The 22,697-nt window shown below is 37.1% G+C and overlaps 1 protein-coding gene across 2 annotated transcripts in view; it reads left to right on the forward strand.

Annotated features, from left to right (window-relative positions):
- LOC150081824 (ATP-binding cassette sub-family C member 8-like) overlaps positions 1-22,697 on the forward strand; it is a 1,084,700-nt gene that overhangs the window by 689,601 nt on the left and 372,402 nt on the right. For both annotated transcript variants that reach the window (XM_090378918.1, XM_090378919.1), the window contains one exon: positions 17,600-17,757. In XM_090378918.1, the coding sequence (XP_090235044.1) occupies positions 17,600-17,757 (158 nt within the window). The remainder of the gene's footprint in view (positions 1-17,599; positions 17,758-22,697) is intronic.

The following is a 22,697-nucleotide window of genomic DNA, read 5'->3' on the forward strand; positions in this document are numbered from 1 at the left end:
TGATGAATTTGAGGTATTGCTCAAAGCATCAAAGGAGAATATTGTTGGGACATCAGAGATGTGGTGTCACACAGATATAAGGAATGCAGAACGGGAATTTGGGGAGTACAACGTCTACAGAAATGATAGACAGGATAGGGAGGGAGGAGGGGTTATGCTATTAGTTAAGAAACACATAAAATCCAAGGAAGTGAAGCCAGTCGACATCGCTGGACACTGCAGTGTCGAATCAGTTTGGTGTGACATAAGCATTGGCAGATCAAAATTGAGAGTAGGAGTGTGCTATAGGCCTCATGACTCTGATGAGTATAATAAGAAACTGTACAGGGAAATAGAGTGGGCCAATAAATCACCGAGTCTTATAATGGGGGATTTTAATTTCCCAGATATTGACTGGAATTTGTGGGTTGGTCACTCACACACTAGTAAGGCTTTTGTGGATTTATTGGATGATTGTTTTCTACATCAGCATGTTCAGAAGGCAACAAGAGGGAGTAATACTCTTGATTTGATTATCAGTAGTGATTGGGGCGCATCCGTAAGCCAGGTGGGAAGGAGCAGCAGTGCGTAGCACACGCTTCTTGATTAGACCAGGGGTTTCAAGCCCATCACCACCAAATACGGAGGATGCGGCAAGGTCAGCGAATGACCACTGCATATCCTGGAGCAATATTGTCTTAGTTGCTAATGCTCCTAAAAACCAAACAACAAACAAACAATAGTGATTCTTCATGCATTAAGAATCTGCAGATAAAGGAACCACTAGGTGGCAGTGATCACAGTGTGCTTAAGTGGGATTTACTCGAAGAGGTAACTACCAGCAGGGGTAAAGGGAAGGGTTATTGCTTTCGTAAAGGCGACTACGATGGTCTGAGACAGTATTTAAATTCTATACAGTGGGACCAACTGATGATGTTACCAACAGCAAATTCAAAATGGGAAGCATTCAAAGAACTTATCTTGGAAGCTACTAGGCTTTACATACCAACTAAGAAATATTGTTCAAGGTTTAGGCCTAAATGGATGTCAGATGAACTAAAGAGCCATATGGCATAGAAGAAAAATGCATGGGATACATATAAATTAACACGTGACACAGAAGCCTATGATAGATACAAATTGATCTGTAACCAAGTTACAAAGGAGGTTAGGCAGGCAAAGGCAGATTACGAGAAATCTTTGGCAAGGGATGTAAAGAAAAACAGCAAAGAGTTCTTTACTTATGTAAATTCTCGAAGGAAGGGGATGACTCAGATTGGTTCACTTGATATTGATGGTTCAACTGTTGATGATCCTGCTCAGGTAGCTAACAAACTAAATGAATATTTTGCATCGACATTCACACATGAGGAGTTATTCAGCGAGGGGAATGCCAGAGGTGTATTCAACTCTGGCAGTAAGCTAGATAATCTTGTAATAGCTGAGAGTAAAGTGGAGGAGAAATTGTTGAAGATAAACACAAGAAAGGCATTTGGGGAGGATGGAATCTATCCAGTTATATTAAAGGAGGCAGCAAAGGAAGTAAGCAAACCCTTAGCCATAATTATGAGAGCTTCCTTGGACTCAGGGGAGATACCCATAGATTGGAGATGTGCAAATGTGACCCCAGTTCACAAAAGAGGATCAAAGGCTGACACAAGTAATTATAGACCTGTGAGTTTAACTTCTGTTCCAGGAAAATTAAGGGAGGCACTGGTTAAAGAAGCACTGCAGGATCATCTAGACAAGACTTCAGTTATAGCTCAGACACAGCGTGGTTTTGTTAAGGGGAAGTCTTGCCTGACCAATTTGATTGGATATTATGATGCAGTCACAAAAGAACTGGATGCCGGACATAACTTTGATATTATATACTTGGATCTTAGAAAGGCTTTTGTTACTGTTGCACATAGAAGACTGCTGCACAAATTGGAGTAGTGTGGCATTGGAGGCAAATTGCTGCTATGGATAAAGGGGTAGTTGAGGGTGAGAAGACAGAGTTGTAATCAATGGACACTGCTTATCGTGAACTAATGTTATTAGTGGAGTCCCTCAGGGTTCAGTGTTGGGTCTATTATTGTTTTCTGTATTTATAAATAATATTGATGATGGTATATCAAGCTTAATGTCCAAGTTTGCAGACGATACAAAGGTTGGCAGGGTTGTTAAGGACACTGTTGACGCTATGCTGCCGCAGCAGGATCTGGAAAGGTTGAGCTGATGGTCTGAGAGGTGTCAGATGAAGTTTAACATTGACAAATGTAAAGTACTACATATGGGAAACAGCAACTCCAGAGCAACGTATCAACTCTGTGGTACTACACAGACAGTGGTAGAGAATGAAAAGGACCTAGGGGTAATTGTGTAGGCAGATATGAAGTTCTCTGAGCAGTGCAGACTGGCTGCAAGAGTAGCTCATGGTGTGTTGTCAATTATATACATGGATTTTTCTAGCAAGGATAAGGAGGTGATTATTTCCTTGTATAAGGCAATGGTCAGGCCTCATTTCAAGAAGGATGTAGAGCTGCTGGAATGAGTACAGAGAAGGGCAACAAGATTATTGAATGGAATAAAGGGTTGCTCTTATGAAGAAAGGCTTAAGTTTTGTAAATTACAGTGTATGGAGATCAGGCACCGGCAAGGATTTCTGATAGAGGTGTATAAAGTCTTGAATGGTTTGAGCATGCTCAATGCTGATGGGATTCTTTCTTTTGCTCAGAATAATCACTTGAGAAGGCATAAATTCAAATTGAGGAAAGACAAATGTAGGATAGATGTGCGGAAATTTGCATTTAGCCAACGGGTAGTTGGTTGATGGAACAGACTTCCATCCCTTGTGGAAGTTGATAGCCTAAATAAATTTAAGGCTCAGCTGGGCAGGTATTTCGAAAGAATGGAGGGGTGAAGTGGAAGTGTTTTTTGTTTTTTTTGGCTGATTCTACATAAGCTTGCTTTCTTGCATCATATGCCTCTACTAATGCTAATACTAAACTCAAAACCTCCTTGGATGCCAACTGTGCTTTTGTCCATGTTATATCTAATAAACAGGAAGAATAAAGAGAGATCACTCCAATCATTATACAGAAGCTCCATGCACTGCACAGTTTTGAAAATAGACACAGTCATCAGATTGATCAAAATCGAACACTCATAGGTGCCGCAGTAGTTTTACCGGAATATGCTATATCTGTCTCCCTGCCTCATATTTGCAGTATTTTTACAGCAGAATTATATGCTATTAAATTAGCAGTGGATGATTTTACTGAGCACCAGCTTTTGCCTGCTATAATCCTTACTGTGACTCCCTTAATGCTACTGCACTAAGGGAGTCAGTATAGATTACAGAATAGCAAATATTCTTCAAACTCTTTGATTCAGCATCTTAAAAACAATTTAGTTTTGCCTAAAGCAAGAAAAGAAGTTTCTATCCATTGGATTCCCGGCCACGTCGGAATCCCAGGAAATAATCATGCAGACCCATCTACAAAAAATTCCTACTTTAATATAAAAAGATAACTTTCAGTTCGTATCATTCACAGATTATAGGGACGTATTTTGTACCAAATATACTTCCATTTGGAAACAACTTTAAAGGGACCAACCATGCAATAAACTCTGCAGAATAAAAAAAAATCCATATTCATGGCATTCTAGCTCATTTACAAATAGATGGGAAGGTTACGTTGACAAGACTGTGCATTGGGCATACTTTCCTCACCCAAAAACATTTACTTCTAAGAGAAGATCCCCTCACTCTGCTCTATCTGTCAGATACAACTTACGGTATGGCACATCTTGATTGATTGTCCATCGTATTCAGCCATTCTTGCCATCTCCTTCTGATCATTAGCAAACTTGAAAGCTCCTCTAACTCTCTTTTACTTGGTGACAAAGCAAACCTAAGCAAGCTCTTTATATATATATTAAGCATCTTGGAATAATATATACACTTTGATATATCCATAAATCATTAAAATGAATATAGTGACTCTGACAGACACATATTGGTCATAGTTGCCCTTGTGTCAGGAAATCTGCATAACAACAAAATTGCTTCTTTGTATAATTTTTACATGTTAAATTATTTATGTATCACCAACCTACTATTACTCCAGATTTGACTTTTTCCACACACACACACACACATTGATTTATTTATTTTAATTTTATCTTATTTCTTGTGTTATCTTATTACCTTAATTTTATTGCAAACACTGTGTTGGGACTGCCCTACTGATTTCTATGGAAGATTTGACTGATTTCATTGTAGCCAGGTAGGAAAGAGCAGCAGTGCGTAGCACACGCTTCTTGATTAGACCGGGATTTGAGCCCTTCACCACCAAATATGGAGGATGTGGAAAGGTCAGGGAATGACCACCACATATCCCAGAGCAATATGGCCTTAGTCGCTAATGCTCCTAAAAACCAAATAACAAACAACAAACTGATTTCATTTTTTTTTTTTTTTTTTTTTTTTTTTTTTGCACTTTGTTTAGAGTTTCCTTTTAATATTTTTCTTCCATAACTCTATACATAAGCATATTATTATTATTATTATTAATAATAGCCATATGATGCAAGGAAGCCTGAGGCTTATGCTGCACCAGGGGAAAAAAAAAGAAGTTCCCGAGTAACCCTGAGAGAGAGAGAGAGAGAGAGCGAGTCAAAAGTAGAAGGGAATCACCAAGAAAGAGATATAGAAACACAGTTTATTGATACATGATCAGGTGTGGGAACTACACCTGATCATGTATCACTTATAATAAAACAGAATCTAGCACTCGCATGGCAACACTGTACCATAGACAAAGTCACTGTCAAACCTGAATATATATGAAAATTAGGCTTTAGCTTATCGCTCACTACTACCATGTAAAATAGATTGGAAAGAAAAATTAGTATCGCTGGTGGCCCTTCTACAGGTTTTTTTTTTTTTTTTAGGAGCATTAGCAACTCAGGGAATATTGCTCCTGGGATATGCGGTGGTCATTCCCTGACCTTTCTGCATCCTCCGTATTTGGTGGTCACGGACTCAATCTCAGTCTAATCAAGAAGCGTGTGCTATGTACTGCTGCTCCTGCCCACCTGGCTACGGAGGCACTTACCCTTCTACAGTGAAAAATTATAATTTTAAACTGCACAAGGGCCACCATTATTCAAATCAGTTGCATTTTCAGATTAATCAGAGTATCAGTTTGTTTATGCATGGATTTGTCTAATGTTCGAAATGCATTAATTCCCTGATGATATTGGCCTTGTGGTCCTCTGTCGAGATGGGGCATAATGATCAGGCTGTTTTATTTTATTTTATTTTTATTTATAGTTTTGTTGTAATTAATTTTAAACTCCAGTATTAGTGATATTTCACACAATTCGGACCTGCTTTCAGAGGGGTGCTGCTAAATTTTATTTAATTGGCATTAAAAAATATTTTTGTTAATTAGTATTATATTTTTTTTAGGCTTTTCTAAACTATCTTAGGAGCATTCCTGCTGCAATACCCTTTTCTTGATCCCCCTCCCTTTTTTTGTTATGATTTACCATGTAAGTTTTATTTTTTACTCTTGCTGTACTGGTTTGCCATGTACTGGTATCAGTTTTATTTATTTTTATTTTTATCTGAAAATATAAGCAGAATGCAGTGAATTGTGCATTAATGCAGCAGCTGATGCTTGCAATACTAATGTGTCTTTTTGTTATAATTAATTTAAGTTTTCAATCTATTTTACATGGTAGTAGTGAGTGATATGCTAAATCAGGCATTTGTACTGTCCTCTATAGCCTAATTTTCATATATATTCAGGTTAAACAGTTTGTCAGTGGTATGGTGTTGCTCTGTGAGTGCTAAGTTCTGTTCTATTATAATTTTTCACTGCATAAGGGCCACCACCACCACTACTTAAATCCATTGTGTTTTCAGATCGATCAGAGTATCAGTTCGTTTATGCATGGATTTGTCTAATGTTCGAAATGCATTGATTCCCTGACCATTACTGGCCTTGTGGTCCTCTGTCGAGATGGAGCATAATGGTCAGTCAGTTTTATTTTATTTTTATTTATAGTTTTGTTGGTCCACTGTTGTAATTAGTTTTCGACTCCGGTATTAGTGATATTTCACACAATTCGGACCTGGTGCTTTCAGAGGGGCACTGCTAAATTTTATTTAATTGGTATTATGTTTTTTAGGCTTGTCTAAATTATCTTAGGAGCATTCCTGCTGCAATTCCCTTTTCTTGATCTCCCCTCCTTTTTTTGTTGTTTTATCATGTATGTTTTATTTTTTACTTTCCCTCTACTCTACTGGTTTGCCATGCTACTGGCATCAGTTTTGTTTATTTTTAGAGGGGTGCTGGAAAAAAAAAAAAAAAAATTATATATATATATATATATATATATATATAATGTGTATTTTAGTGCAATTGCATCATTTATATACAGCTAAATAAAGATTAGCAAATTTGCAATGGCGGCATCGTTTAAGTTACATCTCATATTGTGAATACCTTCACGATGAGTTGCCATGACATTGCACTACTTGGAATAAGTAACACTTCACCCGAAGGAGAAGACTGTTGTTACTTATTCTCAGTGGATGCCACCACCCAGATGGCACCGTTTCAGGACTATTTGGCCCTTTTTCGGTGGGTGGGTAGGTACCCAGGTGATGTAATGATGGCAAAACAGTTGTGAAGTATATCTTCACAATATGAGAGATGCCTGATGGTGTATGATATAAGTTAAGACTCTAATGCAAACTTAAACGATGCCGCTATTGCAAATTTGCTAACCTTTATTTAGCTGTGTATAAATGATGCAATTGCACTAAAATACACATAGTCTAATCTCTTTAGCAGCTTGAGGCTTTAAGTCCTAATGCATTAGAATATATATATAATGTAATAGTAATAGAAGTAGTGAAGAAGAGTGGATACTGATTTATAAAGATTAGATATTTTTGAAATATTATGTACCTGGGGTACTGCTATATATAGCAGAAAGAACCCAGCAAACTTAAAGGAATGTAGACAAGTAGATTGTGGTAAAGGGAGAGGATATTGTCTAACGAAACTGGAAATCAAAACTATGGAAAAAATGCAAAGGCACCTGTAAAATAAAAAAATGATATATTAATCATACTTAATGCTGCAAATCCAATGATTTTAATGTTGTCATCAGGGGGGTCAGCCGTCTAAACCAAGGGAAATACAGCAAGAAGTAAGGTCTGTGTTTCTAACCTGAAATATACGTGGCATGTGGTAGAAACAATGAATCCAAATTACAGTATGAGAGTGTATAGAAGCCATAATGGTGGTGATAAATATATAGAATGCCAACATATATTTCATGGCTGACCTGACAGAGGCAGAGATATATAGGGAAAGAAAAAAAAGAAATAAAATAAAATAAGAAGCCAAAGCAAAGGGTCAATGATGCAACTTACTGTCGTACTATTCCGGAGTCAGAGTGTGGACTGTGTGGCATAGACCATCACGCTGCATTGGGGATGAGAAAGGGAAATAACGGCTAGTGTCAGAGTAAACCCCATGGGCTCACATTTGGTGAGCATGGGCTTGGCACACCCAGGATTCTGAGCTGTATATCATCATTCTTCTCTTTCTTGGTGATTCCCTTCTACTACTGACTGTTGTTTTCTCTCTCTCTCTCTCTCTCTCTCTCTCTCTCTCTCTCTCTCTCTCTCTGGAGTGACTCAAATTTTTTTTTTTTTTTTTTTTTTTGGCTGGTACAGCAAAAGCTTGCTGTGATCGCTTCTTTTGATAAAATAAAATGAAATACTTACGGAAGCTTTCGACTCTGTGTGTGTCTCTCTTCCTCAGCTATGAATACATAAATACGTTACTATATTATTATTATTATTATTAGCTATATGGTGCAAGGAAGCCTGAGGCTTATGCTGCACCGGCCAAAAAAAAATTCCTGAGTTACCCTGAGAGAGAGAGAGAGAGAGAGAGAGAGAGAGAGAGGTAGAAGGAAATCATCAAGAAAGAGAAGAATGATGATATCCAGCTCAGGACCCTGGGTGTGCCAAAGCCCATACTCACCAGATGTGAACTCCTGGGGTCTATATAATATCGGTGTAGATACATCATAAACAACTCTTAAAGAAAAACTACAATCGTAGTGTGAAAGGCATCATTTCATCTGTATCTCATATGGTGCTCATCCTTCACAAAGAGTTTCCCATGTATTGAACTGCTTCAAATAGGTAATGCTTCACTAATAGAGAAGACTGTTATTACTTATTCTCGGTGGGCATGCCACGCAGACGACACCGTGTCAAAGCTAGTTGGCTATTCATCAGTGGGTGCCTTTCACACTACTATCATAGTTTTTCTTTAAGAGTTGTCTATGGTGTATCTACACTGATATTATATAGATATGGAATCAATATGGATATGTGTTATAGTGACCTCAAGGATCGGAAGGCAGTCCGGAGTCCTGTGAATTCCGTTCCTGTAGTAGGACCCTGAACATATTAGGTGCATTATGGCCTTGTGCCGTAAAGCCTACAAACAAACAAACCCTGAACATAGTTCTGGGAGCATGCTTAATTTGTTTAAGTCAATTATGTTAATAATGGTAAAAGATTACGATTTTAAAAATTACCATTTAAAATTAAAGTAATTAAAAAATTAATAATATTAATAAACATAATACTAACACCTCCTTGGTAGCCAATCAGTGGACACAAGTTTTGTAAACTGTGAGATACCAAAGAGGCAGGGGGGTATAAACTGTACATTATGTACACAGCCTCAAAGCCATTATACTAGTAATTGCAAAGAGGTGGTTAAGCAGTTTTTTATGTCTTAATATATGGATAGCTTTAACGAAATGATAATAAAGGTAGACTGTAGGAAACATATTACAGAGAATTTTGCTATTGTGTAAAATCAAATTGTTGCTATGTATGGTGGCTATTGTGATGCCCTATGAAGGAATGATGTTCGAATGCACTTTTTTTGAGATGTCAGAATGCCAGTGAGCGAAGTTGACTACATTAAAGTTAAATGAATCTTGTTTTAAAATATTTATAATGGTTTGTGAGCTATTAGCATTAGCATATGATGCAAGAAAGCAAGCTTATATGGCATCAGCTAAAAAAAAAAAAAAATAAATAAATAAACACCCCGTTTCGCCCATCCATTTACTTAAAATATTTGTCTAGTTCTGCCTTTAACTAATTTAAGTTACTGACCTCCACTACAACAGATAGAAGTTTGTTCCAATTATCAACCACCCGCTGGCTAGAAGCAAATTCCTGCACATATATTATACAGTCATCTTTACTCAGTTTGAATTTATGTCCCCTCAGCAGTGGTGTATTCGTGCCAGAACACACCGGAACAGCCTTACATTACTTTTTTCTAAATGTCATAATAGAAAATCATTAAATTTATACACCTAATATTATGAAACAATGGCATAATCAAAGGGGAGGGCGAAATATCTATTTTACCCATTGCTACTGAAAATATATATTAATAGGTTTCTTTAAAAATTTATTTAAAAACAAAAATATAAATTTCACAATGAAACTTGAACGTTTCTTACTAAAATACAATGTGTTAGATAAAAAGGTCCAACAAATGAGATATACTGTGATGCGTGCGAACGCTGCATTTTGATTCGCCATGAGCTGAATGCTAAAACTGGTTGTTCTGTGAACCGTGAGTCTGGAGTCTGATTCAGTTACCGTACATTCGATGTGGCGTTATCATATAGTCTTCTGGAGAACGAGCGTTCCAGTAATATTTTTTTTAGCAATACACCTCTGCCTCTCAGGTGAGTAATCTGAGAAAGAGGAAGAATCCCATTAGCATTGAGCTTGCTCAATCCATTCCAGGCCTTATACACCTCAATTAGATCAACTCACAGATGCCTAGTCTCCAGAAGCTGCAATTTTCAGCACTTAACCCTTTCTTGTTAACACCAACCCTTTGTTCCACTCACCAATCCTGTTGCTTGTTCCAATTTTCTGTACTCGTTCCAGTAGCTCTACATCTTTCCTAAAATTGAGGTATACAGTACTCAAGGTGTGGCCTGACCATTGCCTTATATAAGAGGACAATCACTCCTTTATCCATGTTAGAAAAATTCCTGTATATCATTGACAAGACACAGTGAGCCACTCTTGCAGCCTTATTGCACTGCCCAGAAAACTTCATACCTGACTGCACAATTACCCCCAGGTCCGTTACATTCTCCACTACCCTGAATGTAGTACCACCCAGTTGATACGTTATTCTGGGGGATACTGCTACCCATAAGCAATACTTTACATTTGTCAATGTTAAACTTCAGTTACCACCTCTCAGCCCATCTGCTCAACTTTTCCAGATCCTATTGCAATAGTATACTATCATTATTGTCAGGCCCAGAGTGCCAAGCGATATTAGTGGACACAGCGCCTTTTCATTGCGATTATCAGGTACGCTTTACTGTAAATACATTTCTCCTGACTTTTGCAAGTCCATTAACTCTTGAGTATTATTAGATAATTATAGAATTCTTAAAGTACCGTGTTGTTGGACTAAGTTTCAATAGCTAAAGCTTAATATACGGTACTCACCTTGCACGATCTGCAATTGTTATTTGGGTGAATTGATGACTAAAAATTTTTTTGGGGTTTGGGTAATTTAAAAATTGGCAAGTTTACAAGATGAGAATAAATTAATTTAAAAGGGAATTAAAATATGCGCAAGGAAGCAGAAGTGCACAACTCCGTCCCTGGTTGTCATGAAGAATAAATTAATTAAAAGCTCTAAGATATACGAAATAGATAAGGCCAACAGTCATAACAATAGACTTTCGTTTTGTTAAAAACGTCTTCAGTTGGCAAAGTTTGGGTGAAGAAAGAACGAGTGCTGTAATTTAAAAGAATTTCTATGCTCCCGTGATGCTCTTTAAGACATGCGGGAATCTCAAATGTGTGAGATTCCAGACCGGGAAAAGTTGGAGGGTAGTTTCGCATTTATGACGTTTAGTTTAGAATGGTGACGGAACCATTCTATGACGAGGGCTTCGTATTGGAGAATTTTGTAACTGGTTTTACACTCATTAATGTCCAAGTTTGCAGACGATACAAAGGTTGGCAGGGTCGATAAGGACACTGTTGACGCTATGCTGCTGCAACAGGATCTGGAATGGTTGAGCAGATGGTCTGAGAGGTGGCAAATGAAGTTTAACATTGACAAATGCAAAGTACTACATATGGGAAACAGCAACCCCAGAGCAACGTATCAACTCTGTGGTACTACACTGACAGTGGTAGAGAATGAAAGGGACCTGGGGGTGGCTGTGCAGGCAGATATGAAGTTTTCTGAGCAGTGCAGACGGGCTGCAAGGGTAGCTCATGGTGTATTGTCGATGATATATAGGAATTTTTCTAGCAGGGATAAGGAGGTGATTATTCCCTTGTATAAGGCAATGATCAGGCCACACCTAGAGTACTGTATACAGGTCTGGAGGCCTCACATCAAGAAGGATGTAGAGATGTTGGAACGAGTACAGAGAAGGGCAACAAGATTGGTGAATGGAACAAACGGGTGCTCTTATGAAGAAAGGCTTAAGTTTTGCAAATTACAGTGTCTGGAGACTAGGCACCAGCGAGGTGATCTGATAGAGGTGTATAAAGCCTTGAATGGTTTGAGCATGCTCAATGCTGATGGGATTCTTCCTCTTGCTCAGAATAATCACCTGAGAGGGCATAAATTCAAATTGAGGAAAGACAGATGTAGGATAGACGTGAGGAAATTTGCCTTTAGCCAGCGGGTGGTTGGTTGGTGGAACAGACTTCCATCCCTTGTCGTGGAAGTTGATAGCCTAAATAAGTTTAAGGCTCAGCTGGACAGGTATTTCCAACGAACAAAGGGGTGAAGTGGAAGTAGTTATTTTTTATTTATTTATTATTTTTTTTTTTTTTTTTTGGCTGAAGCTGCATAAGCTTGCTTTCTTGCATCAAATGCCTCTACTAATGCTAATGCTAATCACTTAGAGCTCTTTCGCTTCCTCTTGTTGCAACTTGACTCTCTCCAGTCCAAATTCCTAAGAATGAGATAAATTTCCTTGGTGATTTTAATGTTCACAACTACAGCTGGCTTCCCTTTTTCTAGTCACACAGATCCACTGCTCGATATGCTGAGGCTTTTGCATTACTAAAGACCTCACACAGATTATTCATTTACCTACCAGAATACCAGACAATCCTAACCACACAGCCAACACGCTTGATCTTTTTCTCACAAACAACCCTTCTAAGTAAAAGGTTAAAGTGAGTGGTCCTTTAGGCACCTCAGATCACAACTTGGTGATTGTCTCTTCTCCAATGGAGCCTTTATCTCATGGCTGTTCTCAACCTCGTGTTTTTTTGGCATTACAAGGATGCAAAATGGGATGACCTGTGAGATTTGTTTTCTTCTTTTCCTTGGTCGGATTACTGTTTCAAAACTTCTGATATCAACGTTTGCTCACATCGTGTCACTGAAATTATTCTTGTAGGAATGGAATCCTTTATCCCACACTTCAATTTAAAATCTTTCCTTTATCTAAACCTTGGTTTTCGAATAAATGAGCTTAGGCTGTTCAAGAGAAGAACTCTTGTTCCAGCATCCATCTAAACCAAATTCAGTAGACCAAAGCAATAATACGCCACTCACAATTCCATCCCAGAGACCTGTGCATTGTCAGGTAGCAGAAAATTTGCAAAGATCGTATCCTGTTGAGGCAAAAGAATCATGCCTAACAAGCATGGATACAGATGATATTATCAGTCAAGAAGAACTGCTTGAAATACCTTCCAAAGATGATATGGACGATAGCAATGAATCAGGTCGTCCCACTTTTCCCCGAAAAGATAAATCAAAACCGGATCGTCATAAACAATCAGCTTATAAAAAGCAGCCAGATACATCTTCCACAAACAAAACCAAATAATGAACACATCATTCAGTGGAATTGTAGAGGTTTTCGCAGCAATATTGATGATATCAGTGAACTAATTAACTGCTTCCATCCTGGTGCCAACAAGAAACCAACTTGGCGCCCCAAGTTTTCCCCTACAATAAAAAATTACACTATCTTCAGACAGGATAGATCCAACACTAATAGTGCTCATGGAGGAGTAGCCATCCTGTTGGACTCAAGAGTTCCCTTCAGATACATTCCATTGCAAACCTCCTTAGAAGCTGTTGCCGTACGCATAGTAATTGGAATCACTGTTACATTAGTTTCAATTTATCATCCACCTAATCATCCGTATTCTATTCAGGAAATCGAAGATCTTGTGTTGCAACTTCCACCTCCCTTCTGTCTACTAGGCGACTTTAATGCTCACCACCCATTATGGGGTTCCCCTAGCTTAGACAGACATGGTAATCTTATTGAAATGTTGCCAGACAAGATTTAACATTTTTGAATACTGGCTCTCCTACGTGTTCATTTTCCTACTGGATCAACCTCCACAATGGACCTTTCTATTTGCTCTCCAGTGCTTTATCCAAGTATGGATTGGGTAACTCTTAATGATCCTCACAATAGCGATCGTTTCCCAATAATATGCAAAATTCAGACTTCCTTGTTCATCCCCAAGATATAATCCAATAAAATGGAAATTTCCAAAAGCTGACTGGGTAACACAGCAGGCATGTCTCGTTTGACAACCATATCATACAGTGCTCCCCAATCAACCATGTTACTGAAGACATTACAAACCAAATTCTAACAGCTGCAACTGCTGCCATTCCACAATATCAAGTCAGGAAAAGGCGAACATTAAATTATTGGTGGAACGAAGATTGCAACAGTGCAAAAAAGGAGAAAACCCTGCATGGAATCAGTTCCACAAACATCCAACCACTTCCAATCTTATCATTTATAAGCGACTTACAGCAAGAGCCCATTATATCAGATGAAAAGCAAAAAAAGAATCTTGGATTAAATTGCCAGCAAGAAACCAACTGAACTCTTCCTCAATCAATAAAAATACAGACATCAGACTGATTTGGAACAAGATAAAACTCTTAAATGGCAAATTTCCTCCAACATCTATTCCACAAATTAACTGGAATGGACAGGAACTTTCTACCCCTGCAGAAATCGCAAATGCACTAGGATCTGTATTTTCTCAGTTGTTTTCCTCAACTGCTTATGACCAATCATTTCAAAAAGTTAAAGATGTAATCGAAAAATCCAAACTGAATTTCACTGACAGATGTGCATTAACATATAATCAACCATTCACCATGGTTGAACTGCAGCATGCTCTTACCAACACAAGGAACAGTGCTGCTGGCCCTGATGGGATATTTTATGTTATGGTAAAAAATTTAGATCCAAAATCACACTCGTCACTGCTCATCTTCTTCAATCAAATCTTCACTGAACATGCATTTCCAAGCTCCTGGCATCATTCCTATGTACTGGCTATCCCAAAACCTGGTAAAGACTATTCTGTTCATCATAACTACAGACCAATTTCACTTACCAGCTGTCTGAGCAAAACCCTATAAAAAATGATTCATCACCATCCGACTTGGTATCTTGAGTCCCAAAATTTAATCAATAACGATCAATTTGGATTCAGAAAAAATCGATCATCATTGGACCATATGATTAAAGCTGAAACAAACATCAGAAATGCATTAATGAAAAAGGAGCATCTCGTTATGGTCTGTCTGGATATAGAGAAAGCCTTTGACACCACATGGTGATTCGGCAACTTAAAGGATCTACATTCTCTTGGCCTGAGAGAAAATTTGCCATATTTCATCCAAAATTTCTTACAACAAAGAACCTTTCAAGTTCGTTATCTGGGAACTCTCTCTAAAAACCTTTTCCAGGAAGAAGGAATCCCTCAAGGAGAGGGATTCCTTCCTCTATCTCATAAAGATAGAGTTCTCAGTGCCACTCTATTCACAATTAGAATTAATCATTTAACTGAACTCATTCCAAAAACAGTGGACTCATATCTTTATGCTGATGATCTCACAATCTCCTGCCATTCTCAAAACATGAACTATATTGAGTGACAATTGTAGATATCAATAAATTGGATCCAGATTTGGATGACGCAAAACGGTTAGAGACTATCCAGCCAGAAATCGAATGCCGTTCACTTCTGTACCATACGTAAAATGCATCCTGATCCTGAACTTCGATTAGATAACCATCCTATTCCAATGGCAAATAGTATTCATATGCTCGGCTTAATTTTTGACAGCAAGTTAAACTATCAGAAACACATTGACCATCTCTGGAGAGCTTGTCAAAAAAAATGAACATACTTAGAGCCTTATCAGCAACAACCTGGGGAGCAGACCGTTACACTTTGCTTCACTTATACAGATCCATAATTAGATCTCGATTGATTATAGCGCACCTGTCTTTGATTCTGCTAGGGAAAGTGCTTTATCTTGCCTCAACCCTATTCAACATTCAGCTCTTAGAATAGCCCTAGGTGCGTTCAGAACATCAAAAAGTGCAAAGTCTGTATGTAGAAGCCTATGAAGCTCCTCTAAACATCAGAAGAAAGATGTTATTACTGAACTACGCAACCAAGATCCAAAGCCAGTCGACCCATCCTAATTGGTCAATATTTAATGATCGGCAACTCATGACCTTTTATAGAAACAAACCACAAGCAACTAGGCCTGCAGGTATTAGGTTAATGGAACTAGCAGAAAACTGGAATATACAACTCAGTAAAGTCCACAGAACCTATAGATCATGTTCCTCCATGGTCTATCATCATGCCATCTTGTGACAGTTATTTCCACCAATGGGGAAAACACTCCTTAACGGATAATAACATCCAACAACTGCACATTGCACATATACAATATTATCCTGACTTCTCTAAAATATATACTGATGGAGCGAAGTCCGAGAGTGGAACAGGTGCAGCAGCGGTATTCCACGACACTACCATTTCAGTATCACTTTCGACAGAATGCAGTAATTACACCACTGAATTATATGCCATAAAGCTTGCTCTGGAAAACCTTTTTCATCTCTCAATTCAAAAGAGCATAATCTACACACTCGCAAAGTGCCCTATTAGCAATGCAAAAGATTTCTCCATCTACTCATCCATTACTATAGCTCATCAGATCAGATTTGACTTGTCTCAGAGATCATCGGCAAAAGGTTGTCTTCTGCTGGATTCCAGGCCATACTGGAATACCAGGAAACAAAATTGCAGATTCTGCTGCCAAGCATCCATCCAGCACAGCCCCAATGAATTTTCTGGTCCCGTTCAATGATTTCAAAATGCACATATGAAATATACGTAAGGAACGATGGACACTTCAGTAGCAAATGCATATACATAACAAACTCCTTGAAATTAAACCTGTACCGCAATTATGGGCCTCCAATTTCCACACAAACAGACAAGAAGAGGTAGTCCCGGTGAGAGCCCAAATAGGCCACACTCATTTGACCCATCTATTCCTGTTATCAGTTAATGACCCTGTGGCAGTGTTCGCACTGCCACAGGCCACTCATAATAAAACACATACTCCTGGAATGCACCTTGTATAACAACTCTCATCTAATTTCATTCACTTCTCTCAAACTTACAGGAATTGTCACTTAGCCATATAATAGGCGAAAATTCAAGCATTACAAAATTTTACTTCTTTCTGAAATGAATAGATTTATATAACCATTTCTAAATGCTTCCATAGAAGCAAATAAAACTAGTATTAAATATTATGATAGGTGCAATATGGCCTTTGTAGTCTTTGCACCCGAAAAATCCAAACACAACAACAACAGCTGTAATATCTTAATATACAAATCCTTGAAATTTGAAGACATCAAGGGTATGAGAAAAAAGAAAACTGTGTAAATGTAATGAATGGTAGACAAACAGACTATTTTGGTGTTTGTAAATGGATGAGCAAAATTTCAGAATAGTACTGGTTTATATATGTGCAGAAATATATACTGGTTTATATATGTGCTAACCACTAAGTAAAGAATTGATTTAGTGATATATGAAATATCCAAATACATTACCATTTGTTCTTAATATTTCATATTGAAACTCTGCTGAATATTCAAAATGCATATATTTTACTATAGATAGTTTATTATTTATTTCATTTTGTGTAAAAAAAATCAATAAAGTGAAATGAAATTGCAAAGTTGGACTCAGCATCAAAAAATTTTATTTAAAAAGCAGAAATTTACTTTAAAAATGTAAATGTAATCAGTGAAGACAGTTGAATCCCTATTACATGTGAAAGACATAAAAATTCATGATCCTTCTTTAACCTATCTTTCAGTGTCATCAGAGGGTGTTCCACCCCAGATAATTTTGCTAATTTTAATTCTGAATTAAGTCTTTAATAATGTTTCGTATTTCAATTTCTTTGTTCATTATTCCTACTAAAGCATGAAAGAATTTGCTCACTGTACATTGGAATTTTCGTGTGTGTGTGTGTTCATCCATGAACACACACACACCATTTTGAAATGCTCACTGCATTTCAAAAATACAAACTTGGTTGTCATTAAATATTATAATGTAAATATTGTAATTTATTTTCAAATCACTTTATTGTGAACTTTAGTGGGACTTTTTTTTTTCTTTCAGAAATTGCCAGTTACATTGCCTATACTGTTTCGATTTCTTCTCCTCTGCATTTCAGCAATCCTTGTAGATGTTATTGTTACACCTTACTTCTTGATTGTTGTTATACCAATTGCTGCTGTATATTACTTTTTACAACATTTCTTCCGTTATACATCAAGGTATAATTTTCTGCATAACTTTAATATCTATAAATGCATAAAAGAAATATTTTAGTTCATACTCCATTTTGCAGTTATTGTAGCATAAAGTTCTGTTTGCTATTCACTTGCTTTATTTCCCATTTTTTTATATAGAAAATATTTAATTCATCTTAACTGTTATACTACATGGGAAGTTAAGTCGTAATCATATTATGAAGTATCATGAAGTTATCAGTTATGAAAGAAGATATATAAAAAAATTTCTCTTTGTATTTTGGGACTTGTGACCTCCTCTGTCGTGTGTCAGAGGAGGTCACAAAATAGAGAAATACAAGAACATTACCATATTATCAAGTAGTCTCATACACTCTATCTACAACTTCAAATCCAGAAATAGTTAAGAAGACAGCAATATAATAACAGTAGGGGAGATCGCACTGTGGATTATCCTCTTAATGCAATACCATTTGAAAGAGCCGACCGGGCTAGCCGAGTGGGTAAAGTACCTGCCCGGCAACCCAAAGGTCGCGGGTTCGATTCCCGCCTCGGGCTTGGATCAAAGTACTGCAAAAACCTTGGGAGGTGCAATATGGCCACAGAAGCCGATGCGCCAACAACTACCAAATCAACCAAATCAAATCACCATTTGAAAGAAAACCATTCTTTTATGCAAACTAGCTCATAAACTGTTTATTCTGGTGCACATTTTTGGTTTATTTAAGACTGTAATGGTAAAAAGTTATCAGGCCTACTGTGTTCAATGAATTATATGTCAATCAGGAGTCAGCAACCCTCAAACCTCCTCCTTTTTCATCTGAAACCCAAAACACAAAAAAAGTAATATTCTATAGTACTTCTTGAATGGTGAATGGATTCTAACAGGTTGTGCCATATGTGTTGGAGTGACAGAATTACAGAAGATGCCAATTCAGAAGAACACAGTACATAGGATTTATTGTCAAGTAACATGGGGAGGGGCACTTGACACTGTGACACACAATATATAACGCAAAGTTGGGGATCCCCAACTCTGCGTTATGTTTTGTGATTTTGTTGGTATGTTGTTCTTCTGGCCACTTAGCTGCAGGCTCCTGGGAACCAGGGTCCCCCATTGCCCATCCATCTTCATAAGGAGGTGAGCCAGGTTGTAAAACTTGCTAGGGAGGTGCCCTAAAGGGGGGGAGGGAAGTTTTATTAAAAAAGAACACAGGAGAGACAGTTTGAGTAGATAACACAGATATAGAAAAGGTGGATTCTAGGAAAGCTTCCACACAGAAAAACAGAAGTTAACGGGAACAGAGAGACACCCCTGTGGACTGAGTCCATTCTCCATGGACTCCTTCCACAGGGGTGGGTTGGACTGTTAAGAGAGGGGGAAAGTTTTGTGGTGGTAGAGTCCTCCAGTTGAAAAGGTTTGGATGGGAGGTGGGGGTGGGGAAATGGGTATTAAAGGGAAGTAAAGTCATAAGGTCAGGGTACCTTATGTAGGAGAGATCACACTGTGGATGTATGGTACTTCTCTGTTTCAAATCTCACGCTGACCAGGCTAGCTGAAGTCAGTGTCTACAGATCCCACACCATGCCGCAGAAGAGGGTGCATGACGTCAGCAAGGCAGGGGAGTTTCCTGGTAGGTTGCTGCCACTGAGGTCTAATTGGTGAAGCCCATCAGAATAACACACACACACACACACACACTACATGCATTTAGTCCATCTGCACACCTACACAGATACACCTTTTTTTTTTTTTTTTTTTAATGTGAAAACATCTATGGCGGCACCTACTACATTTTCGGACCACAGCAAAACCAGCTGGTAACAAATAAATTTTATTACGGAAATGACGCCAATGATGTCACTTCCTGCTCGGTCACTAACATTGATTTAGTAGAGTAAGTAGCAGGTAACAATAAAATGTTACATCCTTCAAATGTAGAGACAGAAATGGCGAAAATGATGTCACTTCCTAAATGTTGTGAACACAGTCACCAACATTGATTCAGTAGAGTAAGCTGCTGGTAGTAATATTCTCTTGTCAACAAAAGAACAAGTTCGAAAACATAGAGAACAAAAAAAAATGCAGAGTTTAATGAAATCTGCTTCTCAAGAATTTGATCAACATCAACCTTCTAAGTAGAGTAAGTAGTGGGCGTGAGCATTTCATTCATAACTTCGGTTCTAGCTGTTAGATTTTAATAGCTGTTTGATTAAACTGCTTAAAAATGTAAACAGTTTTAATTTAAGAGTGCAACAAACTTCTTGCAGTAGTTTTTGGTTATGACATCATACTAATCTACAAATGGATTTTGGTAACTATTGAATTGTAAAAATACCAAATCTAATTTCAGTTAACCTATAAGAGTATTTCAAAGATGGCTAAAGCTGCAGCTGAAAGAAATTGAGAGAAGTATGCAAGAATAAAAGCTTCAGAGCCATTTGTGATATCTGTAATCAGTTATGGTACAAAAATTTTGTAAAATTGTGCACTCCAGGAAGTTTTCCGTTACTTCTCTTAGAATTACCAACTACAGATGTAATGGCTATGAAGCCTTGTAATACTTGTCGAGCATCTCTCAAAAATGATTCCATTCCATTCCAACATTTTTGAAGGGCAACAGTTTTGTTTATCCTGCTATTCCACCTCATCTGCCTCAATATGATTTACTGACTGAGTGGCTCATTTTTCCTTGTATACCATTCATGCAAATTAGAAGACTAAGGCATGGTTTTAGCCAATATGGAATTTTGGGGTTAAATTATAAATGTTCTTGTAAATGTTATTTCAGTGGTCAGTCATTTGCCTCGGAGTATAGTGATGATTATTGCATTTTTAACATTCATATCAAAACATAAGAAAATTCACAAATCGAGTTATTTAACAGGCTTGATTCGTAAACATGTAAGGGTTGTGTTAAAATATCTACTTTCGACTTCTTTGTATCATCTGCATGATATCGAGATTAACGAAGCATTCTTTGATGATGAAATGAGTGAAGCTATACGTATTGAAGAAAGTTTAGTAACTCAACAACAAACTCTTTTATGGAGCGATGACAAATATAATCGAATAGTTCCTGGTGATCGAAATGTTCTACAAAGTTTACTTTTTGTCTAACATGATGAAGAATTGCTCTTTCCTAGCATTTACCTTGGAAATGCTAGGAAAGAGCAATTCTTTACAGATAATTTAAAAGTTACAACATTTATGAGGGCATCGAGTGAACATTGTCGTTCAGATCGGCCTTATCATCTTCTTCTTTATATGGCCATGAAAATAATGAGACTAAGAACTCGAGACTTGTTAATAGTTACTTTTAAGTACATCAGAAGAAGCACTAAGCTCACCAAAGAACAAATCCAATCTCGAGAATACCTCAATAACTGCATTGAATAGAATTTAGCGTTTTTTAAATTGATATTGATTCCTAATTCAACTTATTACCGGATACAACATAAAAGAGATCTGTTTGCAATGATCATACAATTGGGTAAATCTACGTTCTTCTTTATTTGAATGGAAATAAAATCGGTTGGCCTAAATTGCTAAAACTTTTATACATAATGAAAGCTATGATAAATCAGCTTGTGTCTGTTTCTACTGCAAAAGCCTTTGGTAACATCAAACTCCAATCTCCACTCTTTACAATTCCAAGAGTACGTATAATATAACGTATTATTTTAGCTTTCAAACCCATTGCAACCTCAAATTGACAAAACTGTTGAAAAAAATAAATGCTTTAAAATGTTAAACGTGTTCAGATTCTTTTCATTCCTAAAACCCTTTAACCTCGTCCAAGCCAAGAATGTTTTCACATAGAATAAAATCTTTCGTGTGTACAGGGTCACACAGTGTGCTTTTTTTTTTTATGTCATATATTTAGGGCTGACTGATTTACAACACATTACGTTCTCTCACACATTTTCCATCTTTCATTCACCATCACACAGCTAGCCAGGTTGTTGCTGTTGTTTGGTTTTTAGGAGCATTACCAACTAAGGCCATATTGCTCCGGGGATATGCGGTGGTCATTCCCTGACCTTTCCGCATCCTCCGTATTTGGTGGTCATGGGTTCAAACCCTGGTCTAATCAAGAAGCATGTGCTACTCACTGCTGCTCTTGCCCACATGGCTACGGAGGCGCCAACTAGCCAAGACATAGGTACCACCTAGTATCAACATTTGTTTTTTTTTTTTTTTTTTTTTTAAGTTTATTATTATTGCTATAATACTGGTCATTAAAAGCACTCACTCAGTCACCGCATAGTTTATACAGATGATCTGCCTTTTATACACATTTAAACAACTTAACCTGCAAGAATGGAGTGTTTTTTATTTTATTTTTATTATATATATATATATATGATAAAGATGCAGTGAAATTACTCAAAGTCTTAATAAACAGGAATGAGAAATTAAAATATATAAAAATATATATAAGACTGGGTTATGGATCCGGAGTACTACGGTAAACATAGAAAAAACTGGCAACCATAATGAAAAATAGACAAAAAAGGTAATTATCAGTGTATTTGTAATTTGCATTTTATTTCAGGTAATTTGTTTTTTAACATACAAGTGGTCTCAATTCTTCCATAGTTATTACATCTGATAGTTCAATTCTCCTTCCAAATACACAAATACACTGATATATATATATATATATATAATTATATTTAAATAATGTTGGAAAAAAAATATTACTTAATAAAAATACAAATAAAAAGGAGGGTACAGCACACATCAGAGGTAGCAAAAAGCATATTCCTCTACATGATGTTTGAAATATAGTCATATAAATTAGAATAAGGTTTAAAAAAAAAAAAAAAAAAAAATTTTTTTTTTTTTTTTTTTTTTTAAACCTTATTCTAATTTATATGACTATATATATATATATATATATATATATCAGTAATAAAAAAGAAAGTTAATAATTATTACGACTGTAACTGTAACTAAT

Source organism: Mastigoproctus giganteus, chromosome 8, assembly GCF_048544385.1.
Source record: "Mastigoproctus giganteus isolate SK-2022 chromosome 8, ASM4854438v1, whole genome shotgun sequence".
In the NCBI taxonomy this organism is placed as follows: domain Eukaryota; kingdom Metazoa; phylum Arthropoda; class Arachnida; order Uropygi; family Thelyphonidae; genus Mastigoproctus; species Mastigoproctus giganteus.